Genomic DNA, 26141 nt, shown 5'->3' on the forward strand with positions numbered 1-26141 from the left:
TCATATGATAGTCACAGCAGTAAGCAGTAAACAGACTGCCCTGACCTCTCTATCTTTCTAATTTTTAGTTTGTCCCCCTCTGAAACCTGAGGAAAGTGGCTGGAGGGAAGCGGCCCTTGCCAAAGGACAGGAAGTGGGGAATCGCCATCTTTGAAAGTGGAAGGGTCGTGGCTTCAGCGGAAGAGGAAGTAGGCCATCTTGGATTACAATAACATAGAGAAACCATAGAGAAAAGACGCCCGACATTTTGGATATAAAAAATTAATTTTGGCAAAGATTGGGACATTTAAAAAAAAAAAGGAAAACGTTTAATTATACGCCACGGAGCTGAGGAAGAGAGCAGATTCGTGGGAGCGAGCTAAAGCAAGCCCCACGATGTCGAAAAAAGAGTGGCAATCGGCAATAGAAAATTTGGACAAAAAACTTATAGACATGATGAAAGAACTTAAGGACACGAAATTGGAGCTTATTAAAGAGGTCAAGGAAGTTACACAGACAGTAAAGTCGGAGCTGTCAGAAGTGAAAAAAGGCGTGGAAACGATTAGCAGTGAATTACAAGGAACGCAGCAGAGAGTTAAAACAGTAGAAGACGCGATGGAGAATTTAATAGACACGCAACAAACAGAGATGAGGCTGGTGAAGGGGAGGATGTCAGTTGCAGAAACTAAACACATGGAGAAGCAGCTTCGTTTTCGTGGTCTGCCAGAAGTGGAAGGGAAGTCAGCGCAAGAACAGATGACTGAGGTGTTGGCTGATTACCTGGGGAAGGAGGAGGAGGAAATTGTGGCTATCCTAGATGTGGCGTATCGTGTGAACTCGAGAATTGCAACCCAGAGGAAACTACCAAGGGATGTGATCGTGCAGTTTACAACTAGAAATATGAAAGAGAGGATTGTGACAAAACAATTTCAAGATCCATTGGAGATTGATGGCAAGACGATTATTATAATGAAGGAACTGCCCAGATCAGTGTTATTGGACAGGAAAAAATATAGAGTGCTAATTCAGACTTTGAAGGACATGAATATCAGATACAGATGGGAGTTACCGGAAGGAGTGTCCTTTGAGTTTGGAGGGGCAAAAAAACGCATCAGATCTGAGCGGGAGATGGAGAGATTTATCAAGGACAATGAAAAAGACTTACCAACAAAACCATGAATATGGAGTGTAAAGTATTATCTTGGAATGTAAATGGACTAAACTCACCGAATAAGAGAAAAAATATTTTTCATTGGCTATTAAAACAAAAATGTGATATTGTTTGTTTGCAGGAGACCCATATTAGAAAACAGGATGTAAAATATTTAAAATCTGGAAAATTGGGCAAAGAATTTGTAGCAGCTTCCAACAAGAAAAAAAGAGGAGTGGTGTTGTATATAAAAGAGGAGCTGCAGCCAAAACTTGTTATGAGAGATGTGGAAGCTAGATTTGTAGCAGTGGAATGTAATTGGAACTTAAAGAGAGTGTTGGTAGTCGGACTTTATGCACCTAACGGTGCAAAGGAAAGCTTCTTTGAGGACTTAAGGAAGCACCTAGACGATCTTGTATATGACCAGATAATTCTTGCTGGAGATTTCAATGGAGTGACAGATTTGGAACTAGACAAAAAGACTACAAAAGCACAAAAGAAAAGAGGACTATTGCCAAAGCTTTTTTTTGAGTTGATTCAACAAGAGACTCTCGAAGACGTATGGAGGAGAGAATATCCTAAAACCAGACAGTTTACTTTTTATTCTGCAAGGCATCTTACATTATCAAGAATTGATATGATCTGGGCCTCAAAGGACTTAGCGTTATGGACTAAGGAGGTAGAAATAATGCCGATGGTAGGCTCAGATCACAACCCAATTATGTGGAAATTTGGAAAAAGGAGAAAAAGGAAAGCCTGGAGAATAAATGAGGACTTGTTACAGGAAAGTGAGAATATGGAAACATTGAGAAGAGAGACTAAGTTTTTTATACAATACAACGTGAATAAAGAAGTACCAACCAGTAAAGTTTGGGACGCGTACAAGGCGGTTGTAAGGGGCATACTAATGGACTTAAATGGCAGAGCAAGGAAAAAGAAAGAGGAGAAGAGACAAGAGATTGAGGAGAAAATAAAGGCCAAAGAAGCACAGTTAAAAAAGAGACCAGGGAAAAAGAAAATACATCAGGAAATCAAAATTCTTCAAGAACAGTTAACAGCAATGAGTAATAAAGAATTGGAGTGGAACCTTAAAAGACTGAATCAAAAAGCTTTTGAGGGTGCTAATAAACCTGGGAAATATTTGGCATGGCAATTGAAGAAGAAAAGGGAAAAGAAAATAATAAATAAAATCTGTGAAGAAAATAAAACGTACCTGGAGCAGACTACCATTAGTAGAGCCTTCTATAAATTCTATGCGAAGCTGTATAATAAAAAAGAAGTAACCAAAGAATCAATAGCATCATATTTGGAGAAAACTAAACTTCCAGAGATTTCGGAAGCTTGGAGAAACAAGTTGAACAGTGAAGTAACTGATGAAGAAATAAGTAAGGCAATACAATCCGCAAATCTAGGAAAGGCGCCAGGGCCAGATGGACTTACGGCTAAATTTTATAAGACAATGGCCAACGAACTGGCACCATTCCTAAAAGAGGTGATGAACGGAGTTTTCAGGGATCAAAGAATTCCAGACACTTGGAGCGAAGCGAATATATCATTGATCCCAAAAGAGGGCCAAGATCTGACTAACGTGAAAAATTATAGGCCTATATCATTACTTAACAATGATTACAAAATTTTTGCGAAGATATTGGCGGAGAGACTGAAGGGGTGGCTCTCGGAAGTCATAGAGGAAGAACAAGCAGGCTTTTTGCCGGACAGACAAATAAGAGACAATTTAAGGACAGTGATCAATGCTATTGAATACTATGACAAGCGTTGTGATAAAGAGGTTGGTTTCTTCTTTGTAGACGCTGAAAAAGCGTTTGACAATTTAAACTGGGATTTTTTGTTTGCCACTATGGAAAAGCTACAACTGGGAGAAAGATTCATCAGAGCAATTAAAGAAATTTATAGAGACCAGACTGCAGCAATTGTAGTGAATGATGAACTGACCAAGAAATTGACGATTAGTAAAGGAACAAGACAAGGTTGCCCGTTATCTCCATTGTTGTTCATTTTAGTATTGGAGATTCTGATGATACAAATACGACAAGATGAGGAAATACGAGGAATAAAAATAAAGGACTATTCATACAAGGTTAGAGCATTTGCAGATGACATAATGTTAATTGTAGAAGATCCATTGGAGAACATGCCAAAAGTGATAGATAAGATCAAGGAGTTTGGTGATTTGGCAGGTTTCTTCATTAATAAAAAGAAGTCAAAGATACTATGTAAAAACATGACTAAGCAGAAACAACAATTGTTAATGGAAACAACGGACTGTGAAGTAACTAGTAAAGTGAAATATTTGGGAGTTGAGCTGACTGCAAAAAATATAGATTTGTTCAAGAATAATTATGAAAAATTATGGACTCAGATAGAGAGAGACTTGATCAAGTGGAATAGACTGAATTTGTCATGGTTGGGCAGGATTGCAGCAGTTAAGATGAATGTGTTACCAAGAGTAATGTTTTTGCTACAGACAATACCAATCATCAGAGACTCTAAACAATTTGAAAAATGGCAGAGGAAAATATCAGATTTTGTTTGGGCAGGCAAGAAGCCTCGAGTGAAAGTAAAAGTTCTACAAGATGCAAAGGAGAGAGGCGGAATGCAACTGCCCAATCTGAGACTTTACCATGATGCAATCTGCCTAGTTTGGCTAAAAGACTGGATGACATTAAAGAATAAGAAACTATTAGCCCTAGAGGGATATAAAAAATTTTTTGGATGGCACGCATACCTATGGCATGACAAAGTAAAGGTCAACTCGATGTTCCTGCATCATTTTGTAAGGAGAAGTCTATATACAATCTGGAAGAAGTACAGAACTTACCTACAAGAAGGAACCCCCTTGTGGGTGGTTCCATATGAGGTGATAGATCCGAGAGCTGTGGATAATGAACAACAATGTTTAACGTACAAAGAAATAACTAAGATTGAAGTATCTAAACTTAGAATAAAGACGCAAGAGGAACTATCACCTAACTATGATTGGTTCCAGTATAGACAGATTAGAGACTTATACAACTCGGACTTTGCAAAAGGGGGCATACGAACAGAGAACTCGGAACTAGAGCAGACCCTTCTTAAAGAAGACAAGAAAAGAATATCCAAGGTATACCAAGTACTGTTGAAATGGTATACTGAGGATGAGATAGTTAAAACACAGATGGTGAAATGGGCTATAAACTTTAATAAAGAAATAACAATGGAGGCATGGGAATACTTGTGGAAAACTACAATGAAGACAACGACATGTATTAATATTAAAGAGAACATTTTCAAAATGATCTATCGTTGGTACATGACACCAAAGAAGATTGCGCTAGGGAATTTGAATACTTCTAACAAATGCTGGAAATGTAAGAAACATGAGGGCTCCCTCTATCATATGTGGTGGTCGTGTGAGGTAGCTAGGCAGTTCTGGGGGGAAATAATAAGAGAAATGAGTGAAATTTTACAGTTTCAAATAAATAAGAACCCAGAACTCCTGCTGCTAAACTTGGGAATGGAGGGAATTCCAGCCCATCATAGGACGATGATATTTTATATGACTGCAGCAGCTAGACTTTTGTATGCGCAGAAATGGAAAGTACAAGAAGTGCCAACTATTGAAGATTGGATCTACAAATTGCTGTACATGGCTGAAATGGACAAGATGACAAGAAAACTGAGAGATCTGGACTCAGGGCAGTTTAACACAGACTGGGAGAAGCTGAAACAATATCTGGAGAAGAAATGGGAGGTGGGAGGAAAACTGTGGCAGTTTGAGAACTACTGAAGTATAATAAAAGTATAAAAGAGAGGGGTGACTTTACCGGGGGAGGAAGAGAAATGTGAATTTATAAGCAGTTAGATTAATTGATCGAGATATATATAGATATGTAAAGATTAAGTGATAGAATACTGATAGAGAATAATTAATGATAAGGTTTAAACATGAGGATTGAGTAATTAACAATATTTTCTTTCTCTGATAAGATTTATATGCACCAAACTGAATGCATAGAAGAGTTAAATTGATTGATTATGTGATAAGTTAGATAGAATTACCATAAAAAGATGAAATGAGTAATATATAGAGAATAAATCAAATTGTTTGATTTAAATGTGGGAAATTTTTATGGTTTACGATGTATAGGTTTATGATATATAGAAATATTCAAAACTGGAAAATGGGATAAATTGGTTATCTAAAGACGTACGGTTTGGGTGTATAATAAGTAAAGGAGTTAAAGATGTACTGCTTAATATAATGGAGAATGTATATTTGTTTTAGACAGATGAATTTTATAGAAGTAAGGGAAAGGGGACAGAGGGTGGGAAAGCTGTTGGAAGTCAACAAAAGGGGGGGAAAGGGAGGGGGTTAGAAACGAAAAATTAGGGGAAAATTGAATGTAATGTAAAAATAATAATGCTCTAACCCAATAAAAATTTTTTCAAAAAATGAAACCTGAGGAAAGGGACAGCGCTGAATCCTCCTCTTCCTACAATAATGCCATAGATTCCACTCTCCAAAGCAGCTACTTTCTCCAGGGGAATGGATCTGTGTCGTCTGGAGATGTTATAATTCTAGAAGATCTCTGGTCCCACCTGGAGGCTAGCAACCTTTTCCTCCATATACACACCCTCTCATTTTCACACCCCTCTCTTTTCCTCCAAACTCTGCCTCAAAGGGGGAGCCATATTGCAAAAAGGTTTGCTGCTGGTTGAGAACCCATCAGCCATCACCATCAGATTGAGAACCCATCACCATGAAGAGCAAGAGAGCTGTGGCTTAGGGGAGTGTCTGGGGCTTAGTGGTATAGCTCCTGCTTTGCATGTAGAAGGTCCCAGATTCAATCCCCAGTATCTCCAGTTAAAAGAGGCAAATATTGAGAAAGAATTTTCTTTGCCTGAGATCTTGGACCACCGTTGCCAACCAGAGTAGATAATACCGGACTAGTGCTCTGCCTTGGTGCTAAGGGTTTATCACCTTGTGCTGAATTGTTTGATGTGCATGTGGTTTATTCTGGTATGCTGCCTATACTGCACAAATGCAATGGGATGCATGCTTATTTTGGGGATTGAGGGCCAAGCTACAAGTGACAAAAGGCACAGGTTGGACACTTGTCAGCTTCCCTCAAGTTTTGATGGGAAATGTAGGCATCCTAATCTTGAAGCTTGGCTCTCCGACTGCTGTCCAATGGACTTTTCAACTGTCACTTGTCCAACATTCCGCCAAGCTGCCTACATTTCCCATCAAAACTTGAGGGAAGCTGACAAGTGTCCAACCTGTGTCAGGCGTCGCTTGTAGTTTGGCCCTGAGTCTGACTGGACTCTGGGTCATGCCTACAAGAAAGGTGCAGAGAACACTGCTTTGGGTTTTTCATATTGTGGGGTATAATGCCATACATTCCACCCTCCAATGCAGCCATTTTCTCCAAGGGAGCTGATCTCTGTAGTCTAGAGATCAGTTGTAATTCTGGGAGATCCTCAGCCCCACCTAGAAGTTGGCAAGCGTAAGGCTTCCAGGCTTGTACGGTCCAATTAGCTCATTCAATTATGAATTGAAGGTGGAACATCTGAGAGCAACTTCAACAACTGAGAAATTAATACCAGTGCTGTCAAAGCTGGAAAGTATGGACATAAGTTGAAAGGGCACAATGCTCTGGGATATAAGACAGAGCCAAAGGTACGGCACTGTGTATGAGAAGAGAATACTGTTTTCTGTTAATCTACAAACAAGAGAGAACAGTTTTAAGTTGCTTCACCAATGGTACTTTTCCCCATAGACAGAGCAATCCTAAGCAGTGTTACTCCAGTCTAAGCCCACTGAAATCAATGAGCTTAGATTGGAGTAACTTTGCTTAGGATTGCACTGAGAGAGTTTCAAATGTTTATCAAACATTATCCGGAAAGTGCTGGAATTGCTCTTGTAGGAACGGAAGGGAGAATTCCTATACATATGGCAGTTATGTGAAAGGGCCCAGGAGCATTAGAAAAGCGTGAATCAGGCTATTGCCGAGGTGCTGTGCGTGGTTTTGCCATTTAAAGCAGAAGTCTTTCTATTAAACTGTGTAGGGATGGTGTGAAACTAGCACCCGGAAATAATGTTAAATATATAGACTGCAGCTAGAATTGTTAATGCACCCTGCTTGAAATCTTATACAGCTCCCGGAAAAAAAAAAAGGATTCGCTGATGAAAGTGTGGGAATCAATTAGCATGGTAAAACTTACTGTGTTTCTAACCTGTGCGTTTCTCATTTCTAATGGAGATTAGAAATTGGGAAATAGGCTGACGTCCCATAACATTTTACATTGGGAATCAATTAAAGCATTAATATTGTGATGATCTGACTGTATCGCAATAATATGCTGTTATATTATATGTAGTTGTTAAATCAGTGAACGATTTGTAATCTGTGTTTTCTAGAAGAAGAAAAAGAGGAGGAGGAGGAGGAGGAGGAGGAGGAGGAGGAGAGTTGGAAGGGATCTCCAGGGTCATCTAGTCCAACCTCCTCCACAATGCAGGACATTTACAACTACCTCCCCCTCCACACCCCCAGTGACCCCTGCTCCATGCCCAGAAGATGGAAAAACACTGTCAGGATCCTTAGCCAAACTGGCCTGGGGAAAATACCCAGTGCCATACTTTTGGCTCAATCTTCTATTGAAGAAGCAGCAGCAGCAGTTTCTATAGAAGAACAAGGAGGGAGCTCCCAAGGACAGACATATCTAAGTATAATCTGATTTGGAGTCCTTGGAACCAGAAGGGTGCTTCCCAGCCACTCTTACTGAGCTCCGATGTGACAAGAAGCAGCTCAGCTCTGCTGGAACTTCTGTCTCCAGAAGAGATCACGATTCCTTAAATTCTTCACTTTTTTTCCTCGGGAAGAACTGGGCTTGCATACTTTCAGGAAGTCTCATGCAGCTGGAGCATGCACTCAAGCTCGTTGCTTGCAGTAAGGTCTGTGGCTGCTTACTAGCGAGCCATCTGTCCTTAATGTCTACTACACCTTGACAGTGAACCATTCATGGTTTTGAGCACCCCAACTTAGGCAGCCTTGTTCCTTCCTGTAATGTCTACTTCCTGGGATCCCCAAGAGGAAAGGAATAAGCTGAGCTACATGTGTAAAGGAATTTTACTTCTGTGCCAAAAGAATATCTCTGTCACCATGAATCTGCAGCACAGAAAAGATCTGTTTTTATGCAGCAGCAAATCTAGGCTAGGCTCGGTAGGTTTATTATCCATCATTACTGCGGGTATATCCATAAAAGTCTTATTTCAATAACCGGTGAAACTGGCCCTAAGAGAGGAAAATCCAATCTTTAGGAGGAGAGAACGCTGAAATGGCTCATTTAAATTATGGATTTTAAAATACCATTGAGGCAAAGCATATTTCTAGTACATGCAATAAATCACAATTTCACTATCCCCTTAGGGTACACTTAAAAGGGAAAGGAATTGGTGGAATCCAGCAGAGATTTTCTACAGAGACTTCAGAAGGGGAGAGGAGTGATCAGGGCTACAAACTAACAAATCTAATTATTATTATTATCTTGAAAACGTTTTTAATCCATTCACTGAGTTATCCTTGGTGCTGGCTGGTTGCCGCCAGCGTGGCTGTTAGGTACAATGGACTCAGGTTTATTGGGAAAGGAACAGCAGAGCTCTCTGGGTGCTAACAGTCTGCCCTAACTTCAGTGGTGAATGTCAGAGAGGCGACAATATAAAAAACTCTGCAGCGTTCTTGTAGCCATGATGACCCAATCAAATTCACTCCCCAAATGAACGTGCATAGCTTTGCATTTCTGCAGTATTAGGCAGCATACCGGAATAAACCACATGCACATCAGACAATTCAGCACAAGGGGATAAACCCTTAACACCAAGGCAGATCACTGATCCGGTATTGTCTACTCTGGTTGGCAACGGCGGTCCAAGATCTCAGGCAAAGAAAGGTCATTCGCAACACCTGCCCCTTTTAACTGGAGACACTGGGGATAGAACATGGGACCTTCTGCATGCCAAGCTGAAACACAGAGTCTCTCTATGTGAGATGCCTCAGTGCATGTTCAAGTGTAGGGGAACGCAAAGTTAGCTGAGAAGCGAAGTTTAAAAAGTCAGAACTGGAGGAGATCGCACCTCAGACTGGTTTGTTAATTTCAGCTTTGCCTCCAGGAGGGCTCTGTCAATTTCACCTCTCCAGTCTAAACTATGCAGGATCGCAACCAGAGGGCAGCGAGGAATGGAAATGGGCTGGAGCTGCCTGCCAGAGCTGGGCTTGGACCTGGAGAGGTTATAATGGGCTGAAGTTTCCCTTCTGGCACTTCACAGCCCCTTCACACAGCCCCAGTGTATAGCAAAGCCTCTCTTTTTAAACTACCTTTCATGGCTAACATTGCATCTCCCAGCATGTGTTCTTCACGTGTCAGATGTCTCCCCTAAGCCATAGCTCTCTTGCTCTTCAGGGTGGTGGGTTCCCAATCTGATGCGTCAACCGGCAGCAAAGTTTTTGTTATACGGTTCCTCCTCTGAGACAGAGTTTATGGGGAAATGAGAGGGTGTGTATATGGAGGGTAAGGTTGCCGGTCTCCAGGTGGGGCCTGGAGATCTCTTGGAATCACAACAGATCTCCAGATAACAGAGATCAGTTCCCCGGGAGAAGACAGCTGCTTTGGAGAGTGGAATCTATGCACTGAGATCCCTCCCCTCCCCAAAATCTGCCCTCTCCAGGCTTGACCCCCAAATCTCCAGGAATATCCCAACCTGGAGTCGGCAACTCTAATAGAGGAGGCCCTCTGCAGGGTTATCAGGGGCCAGCCTAGATCCAGTCCTGTAAAAGCCAAACTAGCCTGTAACAATACCGAGCCACAAGCGCCGAGCCACATTCAATAGCAACACGCGTTTGTGAAAACCTGATGCCGTTCTAGGGGCACAGACACGGCTGCTGAAATGTTGCACTGCTTATTCTTTTGTGTAGGCGCATTTACAAAAATCAATGGCACAGGAATGCACTCTCCTTTTTTCATTCAGTGTGTCAAGCTGGGCCTTCGCAGCAGCCTTGTGCGTTTCACGGTCTTCTGCCTCCAATGGCACATCTTTGCATAATGTTATTTTCATGGCTTTTGGTTCCAGTACACAGTTCTGCGTCACCTGTGGCCTTCCTCGTCACCTTTTGCTTTTAAGAATTCAAGGGCACTGCTTCTGCTGTTGCATTATTACTAGAGATGCCTTCTCTCGCCCACTTTCCTTCCTTTTTGTGCCATATATCCTAATCCTATTCAATATGTGCTTCTTCAGAATGCTACCCACATTTTCTCATTTTATGTTAAATATTCACGACTTGGTATAAATCCAGACATTAGAGAAGGCCACACACTAATGGTTTATTTCGTTTTTTTTAAAAAGCAAGCTGCTAAGCCTATCAAAATTAATTAAAAACTGAGCATTAATTAATGAAGGAAGATTACACGAACGACCACTTCAGAAATCCAAGAAGAACTTTAATGGGGAATTAAAATTGTCTTCAAACCAGTCACTCTATCAATGTGTGGGAAAGGCACCGATACAGGACTATGGAAGCAATCCAAAGCAGGTCTACTCAGAAGTAAGTTCCCTTTTGTCTCCTGGGGCTTACTCCCAAGAAATATCAATTTATTTAGGAGACTTTTAGGCTGCCTTTCCCAAGTCCTGCTTGAAGCAGTGCAGTTTACAGTTACAAGAATAAATTATGAATATAAAAACAAACAAGCCCAAGAAAGTTAAAAACAGCACAAAATAATCCATAAAACAGACCTCAGATAGAAGCAGACCATAAAACAACTAGAAAGACTGAAGGTTAAAAGCCTGAGTCGAAAGCCTAGGTCAAAGGATAGTTTTGACCTGGCACCTAAAAGACAGCACGGAAGAGAAATGCATTCCAAGAGGGAGACATTCCAAAGGTGTGTGATAGCCCAGAAAATACCTTTTCTCAGGTCTCCACCCACCTCACCTCTGAAGGTACAGGCAGCAGGGCTTGGGAGGCAGATTTTAATTGGCAGGCTGGATAGCACAGGAAGAGACGGTCCTTCAGGTACTGTGGCACCAAGCCACTTAGGACTGCAGCCTGCCTCTAAAGCAACACTGTGTCAGTTTGGAAGGGCAGAAGCCATGCTAATTGCTATTCGTGCTATCGGGGTGGGGGGCAAAACCACAAAGCAATGTATAAGCAGGGACTAACCTAACCCTAATCTTGTCTTCCTTCCCCCTTTTTGCATAACAATATCTACAAATAACAACAGCATTCGAATTATATAGTGCCCTTACAGACAACTTAACACCCACTCAGATCAGCATGCAAAGTTATGTCATTATTATCCCCATAACAATCACTCTGTGAGGTGAGTGAAGCTGAGAGAGCTCCTGGAAGCTGTGACTGACCCAAGGTCGCCCAACTGGCTTCAAGCAGAGGAGTGGGGAATCAAACCTGGCTCTCCAGATTAGACTCCCACCGCTCTTAACCACTACACCAAACTGGCTCAAATATACCCTGATCCAATTCTACGCTGTGTCACATGCAGGGCTTTTTTTCTGGGAAAAGAGGTGGTGGAACTCAGTGGGTTGCCAGCACAAGAGGCAACTCTTGTCAGAAGGTAGTGCCCCTGGTACCACATGCGCAAAATGTGCGCATGCTCCCAGGACTGCACAATGATGCCACTTTGAGTCAGCTGGAACAAGGGGGAAGTTTTTAAAAATTTAAATCACTCTTGGCGAAAATGGTCACATGGCCAGTGGCCCCACCCCCTGATCTCCAGACAGAGGGGAGTTGAGATTGCCCTCCACACCAAGTGGTGCGGGGGGCAATCTCAACTTCCCTCTGTCTGAAGATCAGGGGGCGGGGCCACCAGCCATGTGACCATTTTCTAGAGGTGCCGGAACTCCACTCCACCACATTCCATCTGAAAAAAAGCCCTGGTCACATGGGTAGCTGTCCTAATCTTAGTATCATGTAACATAGTCAGGTGACCTGAGGACCTACAGAAGTCTCACAGGTTTCCATTTGATGACCTAATCCTTTAAGAAGGATGAGGGTTATGGCTATGTTGGTATATGTGAAGCTCCTCCCTCACTGGTGCTCCCACCTGACAGCCTGTCAGCTTCCCAGGTGGATATCCTCTGGCCTCAGATGGGCAGGGAAGGGGGTTGCACCATCGTGTCCCTTCTCCTGCCCTGGAAGCACCAGCACAATCCAGCTGCTTTATCTCTTCTTTGGCCTTCACAGGAACCTGAATTTAAAGGGCTCCTTTTGCCCCACCTCCCTGGCTCTGCCCCCAATTGCCACTCAGTCTCCCTGACTGGCCCTGCTCCCAGCCTATCTGATAGGAGGGCTAGGTAGACTCTGCAGTTCCCTGGCCCCACCCACTCCATCCTAGCCTAGGGCAGGGCATTTGGTCTGCTCTCTGCCTGGCTCACCCCTGCTGCTTCTGGATCCTCCCCAGTGGCTCCCCTGGCAGCTTGGGGCCTGCGCTGCTGGCAGCCTCCTGTGAGCCTGGCTGAGGTGGAGCCGTCTGGGCGACTGCAGGAGACAGGTGAGTCTGCTGAGTGGCTGCAGGTTGTTCCCTTGGGTTGTACCTGGGCATTGGCTACTGCTGGCCTAAGGGTGAGGGACCCACAGAGGCTCCTGTAGCTGAGGTACTGCCAGAGGCCGCACTGCAGGGCCTGAAGATGGTGTCTGCTGCTGGTGGGGGGAGCGGGCAGAAGGATAGCCTCGCTGGACAGTATAGAAAGGGGCATTCCTGTAGGAAAACTGCCTCAGGCCAAGGGGCAGTTCCAATTTTGGACGTTGGGCTGGGTTAGCCATTCAAACAGTCTAGGAAGGAGATGCGTGGGAAGGGAACAGGACTGGGAAGCAACAAGCTCTCTAGAGCAAATATCAGACATTGATTTGTTTACACACCTAATGAAGGGAGCACATTGAGTCATCCCCACCCCCTGCCCCCCATGTACAAGAATGTTATAGGGTTGCCAGCTCTAGGTTGGGAAATTCCTGGAGCTCCTCGGTTAGGAAATTCCTGGGAGCAGAGAGTGGAGGAATCTCAGCTGTGTGTAATGACATAGGGCCCATCCTTCATAGCAGCCATTTTCTCCAGGCCAACAGATCTCTGTTGTCTGGAGATAGGGTTACCAGCCTCCAGGTAGTAGCTGGAGATCCCCTGGAATTACAACTGGTCTCCAGGCCACAGAGATCAGTTCACCTGGAGAAAATGGCTACTTTGGGGGGTGGAATCTATGGAATTATGCCATGCCAAGGTCCTTTCCCTCCCCAAACCCCTCTTTCTCCAGGTTTCACCCCCCTAGATCTCCAGGAATTTCCCAACTTGGAGCTGGCAACCCTATCTGGAGATCAGTTGTAATTCCGGGAGATCTCCCGGTCCCACCTGGAGGCACCCCTAGAATGTTGGCCAACAACCAAGTAAACCAACTTTTCTTTTAGGATTTCCTATGAGAACAAACAGAAATTTAAAATCTTTGGATTTTAGCTTCTCTGCATGTAGGCTCACAGCAAACATCAGCAGGACTGCTAGAGTCTGTGCATGATTTGTATGTCAGGAATGCTGATCCAGCATAGGTGAGACTAAAGCTAGATGTACCATCAATGTAAATTAAATTTGAAATGAAGATTTTATTAAAATATAACACTTTTTAAAAAAGAACCTCCTACCTTGTTTTCCAGTCTTCCAATCAACTCTGCTAACCGGTTTATTTGAGCTTCTAAACCCTCCTCCTTGGTGTCTGAAGATGCTACAGAAAGAAAAGAATTGTGGGGCAAGAATTAAATGGGGGTGCACACCTGGAATTCTCTTTCACCCATGCATATCTCTGTGATGTTGACAATCTAATTTTGTGAACTTACCCTGTCCTGAGTGAAATCACAGATGTGAATTCATTTGTGTTGAATTTTTAGCTTTTTATACTTTAGATAATGGCCTATGGAATAATAATAATAATATAATAACATTCGATTTATATACCGTCTTTCAGGACAACTTAATGCCCACTCAGAGCGGTTTACAAAGTATGCTACTATTATCCCCACAACAAAACACCCTGTGAGGTGGCTTGGGGCTGAGAGAGCTCCAGAGAGTCGTGACTAGCCCAAGGTCACCCAGCTGGCTTCAAGTGGAGGAGTGGGGAATCAAACCTGGCTCTCCAGATTAGAGTCCCATGCTCTTAACCACTACACCAAACTGGCTCTTTTATACTTTTTAATACTTTTGATAGTGTTTTATACTTTTTGATAGTGTTTTTATACTTTTGATAGTGGCCTATGGAATCTGTTGACAACGCCTGAAATTGAGATTGAATTACTGTGATTCATGATTTGCTTTTATAGTTTTCTGCTTTTAAATTTATAGTTAGTGTTATGATTGTTGTTGTTAGCCACCCTGAGCCCATTTGCGGAATGAGCAGGATACCAGTCGAATTAGATAGATAGATAGATAGATAGATAGATAGATAGATAGATAGATAGATAGATAGATAGATAGATAGATAGATAGGGAAAAGGATTTCTCATCCAGCACAGTCATGGCTTGAGAGCATTTGAACTGCTAGATGCTTCCTGGATGTGGGTTCCAACCCAATAAGCATGAGTTCTGTTGGGGATCGGTCCGATGGCTTATCCAGAAGGCCATGTGGTTGGCCATATGGACTGTGCATGTTATGGCTCATTTATGTAAATGACATTACAGGAATACTGTTGCATCAAGTGAGACCACCACATTTCCCCCCAGATCCTTGTATGACACTCTAACCTCTAAACTACACCACACTGTATAAAGAATGGGGACAGTAGAATATGTCTTTCCTAGAGGCATGCCAAACTTTGAAGGAGCATGCATATTATTCCCGTTCTGCAGTCACTCCATTGGCTAACCATCAGTTACCAGGCTCAGTTTTGGCTAGCACATGCAAAGCCCTTCATAGATCCAGATGGGTAGCCACGTTTGTCTGTCTGTGGCAGTAGAAAAGAGCAAGAATCCAGTAGCACCTATAAGACGAACAAGGTATCTGAAGAAGTGAGCTATGACTCACAAAAGTTCATACCCTACCACACTCTTTTCTAAAACCCTTCATGGCCTTGGTCCCTCATGTCTCCAATACTGCCTCTCTCCCTGTGCTCCGCCATGGCAGCTTTGCTCATCTGTACAGGATCTTCTGAAGGTACCACCCTGCCAACAGCTGCCCATACAGGCACATTCTCTGTCGCAGCCCTCACCTTGTGGAATGGCCAGCCTGAAGAGGTGAAGAATACTCCCATTCCCCTGGCCTTCCACAAACTCTGCAAAACTGAATTATTCAAGAGGGCTTTCTTACACGGGTAAGAGGGCTGTGCTGTAGGGAAATGCTTCAGAAAGATGCTTTAGTAAAGCATTGTAGTGACCATACTATTTTATATGGTGCATGGCTGTATGTATGCTCCTACTGGGTAGTTTCTAGGTTGTTTAATATGTCATTTTAAACTACATATATTTTGTTTTATCATTGCTTCCTCTCTGTATCAGATTTCTGCAACCCCTACCCTAATGTGTTGTTTATCGAATGTCTCAGCTGTTAATCTTATTGACTTCCCCTGTGTAATCCGCCTTGAGCCTCAGTGAGAAAGGTGGACTATAAATAGCATAAAATAAATACATCTCTCAGGCCTTCTGCCCTCTCCCCTGGGTTATAGGATCGCCATACGGATATTGCACCATTGCAGAATGACAAAGGGTCCGTTTGGACAAGGTTTACGTCTGCATGCCAGAATACAGTTACAGGACTTTTGTCCCCTCTCTGTATAACTGCTAAGCAAACATATAGCAAGCACTTCCTAAAAATGCGCAAAGGAGAAATTTCATGAGCAGCACTACTGAGTTTAATATCCTTGGGTAAGATGGCACTGGGGAGTTACATCCCCTTTGTAAAATTTCCTTTATTTACAAAGATACCCAGAGAGCATCATGGGGGAAAACACAGTTATACAACCAAAACCTCTAGTCCTGTATGAGATTCCCTCCACTTCAAATGGTTTCACATTCCAACAATTCACAGCTCCAAAACTCTCTGCCCATCCCTCTAAATACAAATAGCAAACCTGGCTCCCCACACTGTCTCTGCCTTTCCCCATTATCTAGTGGGTGTCAACCTCTCCAATAGGGTTGCCGGGTCCCCCAGGGGCCAAATCAGGGGACAGGAGGGGGGGGCAATGGTACTTACCTCCTATGCCCACTTATTGTGCTGAAAAATGATGTCATTTTCTGGCATGATGTAGTGGCTACAGGTTGCTCGGGGGCGGGGGGAGTTATAGCTAAAATCATCCTCAAACTTAGTTTGACATCATTTTCCAGCAGGGCTTTTTTTCAGCTGGAACACAGTGGAACAGAGTTCCAGAACCTCTTGAAAATGGTCACATGGCTGGTGGCCTCGCCCCCTGATCTCCAGACAGAGGGGAGTTTAAATTTAGTTCTAAACTCCCCTCTGTCTGGAGATCAGGGGTTGGGGCCACCAGCCATGTGACCATTTTCTCCGAGGGCAACCCACTGAGTTCCACCACCTCTTTTCCCAGGAAAAAAAGCCCTGTTTTCCAGCATGATGTGAAAGTGTGTATGCCTCCTCCAGGTGCCTTTCCCCCCACCAGTCAGGTGAGCAGAGGCAGGGGGCAGAGGATCCCCACCCTCAGCAGGGGCTTGGCAGCCCTACTCCCAAACTCCAGTGGGTATCCCATTCCAGAAACTGGAGAGAGCTACTCAGCTGATCATCTTGGATTGTTAGAACTATCAGCAATTTTAACAAAAGATGATTTCCCAGGATTTTAAAAAACCTTACCAGTCTGGAAACTTTTTCTGCGCTCTTTGGTTATGATTCTGTTATTGGGGGAGTAATTAGGCACAGGGTTTTCATACCAGGTGTCCATGACACTGTGGCCAGATTTACTGTGAAAGTGTCTGCAATTAGAGAAAGAAAAACATGAAAGAACACATTAATTAATCTTTTAGGCTCCCACGCTCCCAAGAGATATATGATTTAAAAAATTGCTTTACAAGAAAGTTAGCCCCTAGCCAAGCAGTCCCAGAGTACAGTGTTAAAATATCCTTGCACAGGGACTGCGAAAGAACAGAGCTCCCTTAAGATTTTGAATATCAGCTCAGTAACTATTAGAGATATTAGTCAGTTAATGCAGAGTTGTCAGGAAAGCATGGAATCACATTTGGTGAAACACTCTTCAAGTCTGCATATTGCAACGGATAAAACTTATTTTTATTGAAGCCAATTTATATTCACTTGTAGTCACAGAAGAAAAAATAGAAACCTCATCTAAATAACGCAATTCCCTATTACAAGTGGCCAGCTAATCTGGCTGCAGAGGAGTGGGTGTATGGGTGTGCCTACTGGCACACTTGCCCAGGAGAGCTCTGTAAAAAATGTTTTGCTTCTTGTGAAATCTGGAAAAGAGAGAGAATAAAGGGCACAGAAAAAGGAGGAATCAGAAGCTTCCAGATCAGATAAAGAGAGGCATCACAGAAATACACAGTCTGCTTCTAATGAAAAGGGGAAAATAGTGTCCCCTCGCCAGTGTCTATACATAACTGAGTCATCTCTATTCCAAGAGTAACTTCCCATTTGATTAGACTGCGATAATCCCAGGAAAGATAATTGCTCTTTTGCAGAATATATAATGCAGGTCACTCAATTACAGGAAGTCTTGTGGATTAACAATTGCATTTGCAACCCACCTTCTATCAAGGAACTCAATGCAACACACTCTGGGATTCCCAGGTCTCTTATTTCAGCACTGATCAGCTTGCTTAGCTTCAGCAAGTTTGATGCATTATGTGCCTTGCGACTATGCACCTGCACCCAGTTTGATTGGTTGGAGGTGGTCTGTAGAGTTGCTCTGGGAACCCCTTTCTGCTTTCCTGTACCTTTAGCTTTCCAGACTGTACCAAAGCCACCACCAGAGCTGTGTTCTATCCAAAGTTAAACACAAGAAGTTGGCACTGAATGCTGAAATCAAACCAAATCATCGCCTGGATAACTAGGTAAAATGGATTGAGCCAATCTGTTACTGAAACCCACCCATGTCAACCCATTATACGGATAAAAGATGGATACTCTCCAACCAATAGGCCTCCCAAATCTTTGATTAGGCTGTGCCTCCGGCCTGTGTGTTCATTCCGATTCTGTCTACAAGCAGGCAGATAACTCGACATTCAGTACTGTTAATTGCCAAGGGAAAAATTTCCTGTCTACTCTCCTCACCAAGATAAGTCAGTATCCTTGACATCTGCAGAAGATTTATGCAGGGGAGATGAAAATTGTATCTGTCAGATAAGCTCAAAAATAGGAACAGGAGGGAAAAATAGAAAAAGAAGAGGTAAAAAAATACCGAGAGGCTGATGCACGGTTTCACAGACAGTCACCAAATTAGACCCTGTTGCTATTCCTGATGTTCAGCCAGGACTGTGCAGCGCTACAAAATAATGTCTTGGGAAGGATCTCACCTCCTTAACCATCTCCCATGCATCCTGGAAGAAAACCTGTTTGGCCCCAATCGCAGAAATAATCACTTGCTTCTGTCATATTCAGGGCTTCATCAAAGGCAAGCCGCAAGAAAGCAATTATCGATCCTCTCATTTGCGGGCCAGAAGGAAGAGAGAGCCACAGTTCTAACTGCCCTCCTCCAAGGCTTGTTCCTTCATAGTTGTTTGATGTCCTGTGGATCTGCCGTGTGCTCTTGTACACTTGGCAAGTTTATCAAATGTATGTTGGCTTTCATACACAGGAGCGCAAGTTCATTCATACATCTGAAGTTGCCTTATAGCAAGCCAGACCACAATCAGTATTGCCTATTCCAGGGGTCCCCATCCATGGGCCCCAGTTTGGAGTAGTGGGTAGAGCAGCAGGACTCTAATCTGGAGAAATGAGTTTGATCCTCCGCTTGAAGCCCACTGGGTGGCCTTGGGACAGTCACAGCTTCTCTGCGCTCTCTCAGCCCCACCCACCTCACAGGGTGATTCCTGTGAGGATAATAATAACACACTTTGTAAACCACTCTGAGTGGGCATTAAGTTGTCCTGAAGGGTGGTATATAAATTGAATGTTGTTATTATTATTACCTAGCACCTACCAAGTGCTTTTGGAAAGTAGGCAGCGCCAGATAGGGTTTTTGCCTATTAGAGATCTGATTGGCTGTGCAGATTTTAAAGACTGTTGCTTTGGCAGCACTGCCAATGATCTTAAACAATATGTTCCATTTAAAAGGCCTCCTGCTAAACAGAGCTCCTGCCTGAAATGGTGAAGAGTAGAGTTATGTGGCAAGAGTCCGGTAGCACCTTAAAGGCCTACAAGATTTTCAGAGTATAAGCTTTTGAGAGTCAAATCTCTCTTTCTCAAATATGAGTCGGAATGGAGATCCCTGAGCCTTTATAGCCCAGTTAAAAGGCGGGAAAGGTGTTGCGAAGAAGGAAGCTTTGATTCGCAAAAGTGAAAATCTTGTTGGTCTTTAAGGTGCTACAGGAATCAAATCTTGCTGTTCTACTGCAGACTCACTTGAACTATGAGAGTTATGCAAAACCTCATTTCCTCACATTTTATGGCTCCTATAGCCGTCATTTTGCAGTTGAGCCCACCACCCTGTGTCTGAATTCCAAAATGCCCATAAACTATAAGGTTGTGGACCCCAGATCTACTCTGATTGACAACAGTTCTCCAGAAACCTCAGCTAGAGGTTTTCTCATATCCTGTTCCCTGATTCTTTAACTGGAAATGTTGGGGTCTGAACTTGTGGTGTTCTGCATAAATACGTTCTACCACCAAGTCACAACTCCTCTCCAGATAGACTGGCCTCTTTGCGCAGTGGCATATAAACTCTGTATTTGCAACCTCATAGCATAGGGGAGGGGTGTGGCCCAGTGTCAGAGGATGTGCTTTCCATGTCGAAGGTCCAGCTCCAATCTCTGGCATCTCTTGTACAAGGATTTCAGGTAACAGGTGATGGTTAAGTTTCCTCCTTCCATGAGAGTCTGGGGAGACACTGCGGTCTGAGCAGGCAATCCTAAACCAATGGACCAATGGTTTGGCTTGATATAAGGCTGCTTCCTATATTTATAAGGAGCTCCTAGCAGGCTGTGGCCCAGAGACGGAGCATCAGCTTCGAATTCCAAAGCTCCTGGGTTTGATCCTTGGAATTTCCAGTTGCAGGATCTCATGTAGCAAGGGTCAGGAATAGAGATGAGCATGAATCAGGAAAAAAAACCACCATGCGGTTCGTGGTTTGTCACGTTTCATGAACCACAAACCACGAACTTTTACGAACTTGCCCCAGTTTGCGAACTGGTTTGTTTGGTTCATGAAAACGTCACTTCCGGTGTAGCAGAAGGTCACTTCTGGGGCTGCAGAAAGCCCATTCCCCCCCATTGCCTAGGAAATTGATTGATCGGCACCAGGCTGTCTGCAGTGATGAACCAAAAAATGAACCAAATGAACCAGCCTAAAAGTTTGTGGCAGCTTGTCAGAAATGGTATCTGATGAACCGCCAGTTCACAAACCACAAACTGGCCCAGTTTGTGATGAATTTTGGTTCATATTTCGGTTTCGTGCCCAACCCTAGTCAGGAAATATCTCAGACCCTGGAGAGCCACTACTAGTTAAAGCAGACAATAATGAGCGAAATGAACTAGTGGTATGACTCAGTACAAGGTACTTACGTATATTTAGATATATATTTATATAAAGATCCAGGGATATAAGTCAGAGTGAATGCTCAAAGTGTGATTTTTATCATTTCATATACAGGCTCGTCAAATCTACCGTAAAACCTTAATCTCAGTCCTGCAGTAGAATGATGTTGTTTTTTGGCATCTGCTTTCGGATCCCCCAGGCAAAGCTCAAGAATATTCTTAAATAAGGATGGATTGATTTAGAGAAACGGGAAAAAAATCAAAATAAACATAATTTAAGAAATAAAGACAGAACTGCATGGAAGCTGAAGCAGCGCCGTAGTTGACTGATGAAGCTTTTGTGAAAATCAATTCATTGTCCCTCTCAATCAATCCTTCTCAATTTGTTGAGTTAGCTAGCGTCGGCAGGGCTACCTCAGCAAAACTAGCGAAGATCTCAAAGTGCAGCAAGCTCTGTGTACCCGAGCCAAGTATTTGCATCCCCAGATAATCCAGTTCAAAATTGACACTTCCTCTCATATGACTGACTTACAAAATAGAAAGTCCTTGTGGTTGCCGCAAGGACTTTGCACCAACAGTGTGCTAGGGGTTGCGTGCTTCCCAGGTATAAAGGGCCAAATTCCAATTGCGGAGCATGTAGAGAAAGGGATTCAACTGAATTGGAGCTGGGGAACTGTTAGTTCTCCATTTGGAAACTTACACGTAGCCATCATTACGCTCAAGTTTCCAAAAAGAGAAAATAGCACTTCCCTAGAGCTACTGCAGTGCATGAAAAAGATATGGGGGAAGTAACTGATGTCCCTTCTCCATGCATGCTGCAGCCATCAGAAACCAGGCTCCGCACACCTGCGAGGTCCAGAACTCCTAGTGCAGAGTGATACCTAGTTGTGTTGCCCACCAAGGACTTTGTATCATGTGGACCAGCCCTTAGCTTGACACCAACAGCCTTTTTATCCGGTTCTGATAAAAACCCATACGTTCCATCTGCTGGGCCTGGCAAATGTGTTAGAAAGGCTCCTTGCTTCATGAAGGCAGCCCATCAAATTAAAACATTTTATCAGCCTGAAAATCCCAGCTGGGGTATAGTTCAGAAACCAAGGGCATGCAGAGTTCACACACTACACAGTTGGTTGCATTATGGCCATATATTGGCCATATATTGCATATGGCCATATATTTTGGTCACAATCCAACAGCTGTTCAGCGCATACCAAAGAGCTCACACACTACCCAGTGGTTGCATTATGGCCATGTGTGTGGTGCCAGTGTGGTGTAGAGGTTAGAGCGATGGTGCAGGATCTGGGAGACCCAGGTTAAATTTTCCACTCTGCCATGAAATCTGGCCGGGGGACCTTGGGCTAGTCACTCTCAGCCTAACCTACCTCACAGGGTTGTTGTGAGGAGGAGAAATGGAGGAGAGGCATATGATCTAAGCCTCTTTGGGGAGAATGGCAGTATATAAGTTAAGTAAAATTTTAAAAATTAAAAATACTTTGGTCACAGTCCAACAGAACCACCAAGCTTTTCTATTAGAGCCAGTTTGGTGTAGTGGTTAAGAGCGCGGGACTCTAATCTGGAGAGCCGGGTTTGATTCCCCCCTCCTCCACTTGAAGCCAGCTGGGTGACCTTGGGCTAGTCACAGCTCTCTGAAGCTCTCTCAGCCCCACCCACCTCACAGGGTGTTTTGTTGTGGGGATAATAATAACATTGTAAACCGCTCTGAGAGGGCATTAAGTTGTCCTGAAGGGTGGTATATAAATCAAATGTTATTATGTTATTATTACAGGAAAGAAAAACGTCCCATGCACTCATGGATTGTCTTCCAATGGGAGTCTCATGCGTGGCGCATCTCTGAATCATGTACTCCAAAGGATTTGCTTCCAGTGGCAACTTAGAGCCAAGCTACAAGTGACGCCTTACACATGTTGGACCCTTGTCAGCTTCCCTCAAGTTTTGATGGGAAATGTAGGCGTCCTGGTTTTACAGCTTGGCTCTCCATTACAGCTGCAAGACCAGGATGCCTACATTTCCCAGGAAAACTTGAGGGAAGCTGACAAGTTTCCAACCTGTGTAAGGCGTCACTTGTAGCTTAGCTCTTAGAGACTAACAAGAGATTTTCAGAAAAAGCAGGAGCTCTGACTCTCTAAAGCTCACACTCTGAAAATCTTGTTGGTCTCTAAGGTGCCACCGGACTCAAATCCTGCTGTTCTACTGCTGACCCACATGGGCTGCCTACCTGAAACTACGAACTCCAAACTCTGTCTTAACCTGAAGTATAGCCTTTAACTCTGAACAAAGACAGCGGGATGTTTCCTTGCTTAGATGTTGCTTGGGGACGGATTTTTTTCCAAACGATGGATTTGGCAACTGTGCCTTGGCTACAAAAACGAGACTGCTGCACTGAAGGTCCTAAGTTATGACTCTGCTTAAAGTCAGGAGGGCCAGTGATTCGTCTCCACCCGCAATGCAGGGAGTGCGGGCCTGCCCTGCTAAGTAAGTCCCATGAATATACATTTGCTGCTGGCAATGGCAGCTTTTGCTAAAAGAGAAAAAAAAATCAAAAGCAACTGGCAGTTAAGTGGGAAATGAAAGGAAGGAGAAACTCAAGAAACTTTCTTACTGTAAAGCCAGCTTTTTGATGAGGGGAAAAAAGGGAGCAGCAAGGAAAATGAAGACAAAGCATTTTGCTGTTCAGAGCTCAGACTAAACTGCGACTAAAATGGCAGTTTCACACCTATATTCCTACTGGTAATACACAAGAGTGTGTTATCCTGTGGCGCAGAGCTTGGGCTGCATTACTACAGCTCAAACTCTGCTCACGACCTGAGTTCGATCCTGGTGGAAGCCGGGTTCAAACAGCCGGCTCAAGATTGACTGAGAGCCAAGCTACAAGTGACGAATAACACTTGCCTGGCAAGTGAACAGACTCAGGGCCAAGCTACACATGACGAATGACACTTGAACGGCAAGTGGATTGAGTGGAGGGCAAGTGAACAGGGAGAAATACACTTGCCGTTCAAGTGTCATTTGTCACTTGTAGCTTGGCCCTCACATGTATTCCTCCCTGTTCACTTGATCAAGTGGAGCACAAGCGAATGGCAAGTGAACAGGGAGGAACACGTGCGTCTGTTCACTTGCCAGGCAAGTGTCATTTGTCACTTGTAGCTTGGCTCTCAGCCTTCCATCCATCCGAGATCAGTAAAATGAGTACCCAGTTTCCTGGGGGTAAAGTGTAGATGACTGGGGAAGGCAATGGCAAACCACCCTGTAACAAAAACGTTGTGATGCTACATCCCCTATGGGTCAATAATGACTCGGTGTTTGCCCAAGGGACTACCTTTACCTTTTTTTTAACACACACGAAACCCATAACAGGTGCTTGTGTTTTAATTTAGTTGTTACAGCAAAGTGCCTTCCACACGAAGCTTTTGACCCCCCCCCTCCCCAACTACAGCAAGTTCTTTTTAAAACTTCTCCACGCCATCATATTCATTCTGAGCGCAACGCGTGCGGCTCCCAGGTCTCTCCCTAGGATCTGGCTTAAAGGAGAAATAGTGGGATGGTTGCCGGCAAGAATCTATGTGCAGCCAACACGGAGAGGAGTTTTAAGGGCTTTTAAAATATTTACTTATCTGAGCCAGAGCTATTCAACAGGAATAACTGCTGACACATTTGATGCAGGGAGAACTGAAGAGTCTCTCTACACAAGAAATCTTACATGCAGACGCTCAAGTGACTTATTTTCTGTGTGGTCTTATGTTCAAGTGTACTCTGTCTCCCTAGCAGTGCATGTGTATCCACAATGGGGGAACAAGTGAGGGTCCCCATACATGAGTCTCTCTACATGAGATGCGTCGGCGCATGCTCATCAAGTGTAGGGAAATGCAATGTTAGCCTGGAAGTATCGTTTAAAAAGACTGAGCCAGCGGAGATCGCTCCTCAGAGGGTTTGTTAATTTCATCTTCATCTTCCTGAAGGCTCTATCAGTCTAAAACTGTGTGGGATGGCAACCAGAGGGCAGCGAGGAATGGAAATGGGCTGGAGCTGCCTTCCAGAGCCGGGCTTGGACCTGGAGACGTTATAGCGGGCTGATGTTTCCCCATCTGGCATTTCACAGCCCCTTCACACAGCTCCAGCGTATAGCAAAACCTTTGCCCTGCTGCCAGCTCTGTCTTTTTAAACTACCCTTCCTGGCTACCATTGCATCTCCCGACACATGATTTTCACGTATCTTGTGCAGCGAGACTCTAAGATGTCTTGTGTCGAGAGAGACTACATGTTATAAGAACACAGGTATGGCTGAAAACAGCAATGGTATGTCAAGTAAATCCCACTTTTCCGTAACACAAAGTACCACCACTTTGCCTACATCCTACTGCCATTGTACTATGCTTCATGCGGCCCCACTATGCATAGACATGGGGAAAGTTATACTACATGTTAGAGAACTGAAGACAGAGCACGAGAGACAGGGCTGCCGTGAAGTATCTTGATGAAATCTCTTATCTTACATTATTCAAACGGATTGAAAGATCTAATAAGCTGCTTTCTTTGTGACTGGCTGCTTCCTTTCTTTGATTTAGAATGGGGGGGAAAGGTCTCTTGATGCAAGCGTCTGATTTCCCCCAATTTCCATGGCAACCATTTTGGGTTCTGGTCAAGAATCGTTATGGCCTGTGGAGTTTTGTGACATTTCAACTCCTATTTACCACATTGGATTCAGTCAGTGCTTCCTGATATATTTTTAGTTGGTTTCCACTTTTTCTAGATTTTTGCAAAAAAAATTGGGGAAGAAAATAGAAATTACAGATCTTTAAGACAACGTCCTTCCTCCTACTCCAATTTCCATCTTCTCCAGTCTCTGAAACTTCTTTGGGCAACCAAGCTCTGAAAAGAAACTCTGTATTCTCCACCTCTGGCTTCTACCATCGCTGCTCCTGTTTGGTATCTGAAGAAGGGAACTTTGACTCTGGAAAGCTTATACCCTGAAAATCGTGTTGGTCTCTCAGGTGCCACCGGACCCAAATCCTGCTGTCATGTTGCCCCTGTGGTTGAACAGTAGTCCTGTTATGACTTATTATGACCCTTACTTTCTCTATATTCCAAGATACTTTATTTAAGTTTTCCCTTTAGTAACGTGCCTAAGCGTCAGGCTCCTTTGTGGTTCTATGTGGCCCTGAGGATACGAATGGGATATATCAATGACAGCTACTCTGGGATATAACAAAAACAAAATAAACTTTTACTTTTTCAAGAAGTGTATCGGTTTCATAAAAGTAGTTCTCGGTTCTTAAAGTTACTTCATTTAAACTCATTCACA

The 26141-nt window shown here is 43.6% G+C and overlaps 1 protein-coding gene across 1 annotated transcript in view; it reads right to left on the bottom strand.

Moving 5' to 3' along the window:
- NECAB2 (N-terminal EF-hand calcium binding protein 2) overlaps positions 1 to 26141 on the bottom strand; it is a 259662-nt gene that overhangs the window by 26381 nt on the left and 207140 nt on the right. Inside the window, exons 7-8 of the mRNA XM_055000136.1 lie at positions 16968 to 17086; positions 13822 to 13901 (exon numbers count right to left, since the gene is read on the bottom strand). Of these exons, the coding sequence (XP_054856111.1) occupies positions 13822 to 13901; positions 16968 to 17086 (199 nt within the window). The remainder of the gene's footprint in view (positions 1 to 13821; positions 13902 to 16967; positions 17087 to 26141) is intronic.

The sequence above is a fragment of the Eublepharis macularius genome, chromosome 16 (assembly GCF_028583425.1).
Source record: "Eublepharis macularius isolate TG4126 chromosome 16, MPM_Emac_v1.0, whole genome shotgun sequence".
In the NCBI taxonomy this organism is placed as follows: Eukaryota; Metazoa; Chordata; class Lepidosauria; order Squamata; family Eublepharidae; genus Eublepharis; species Eublepharis macularius.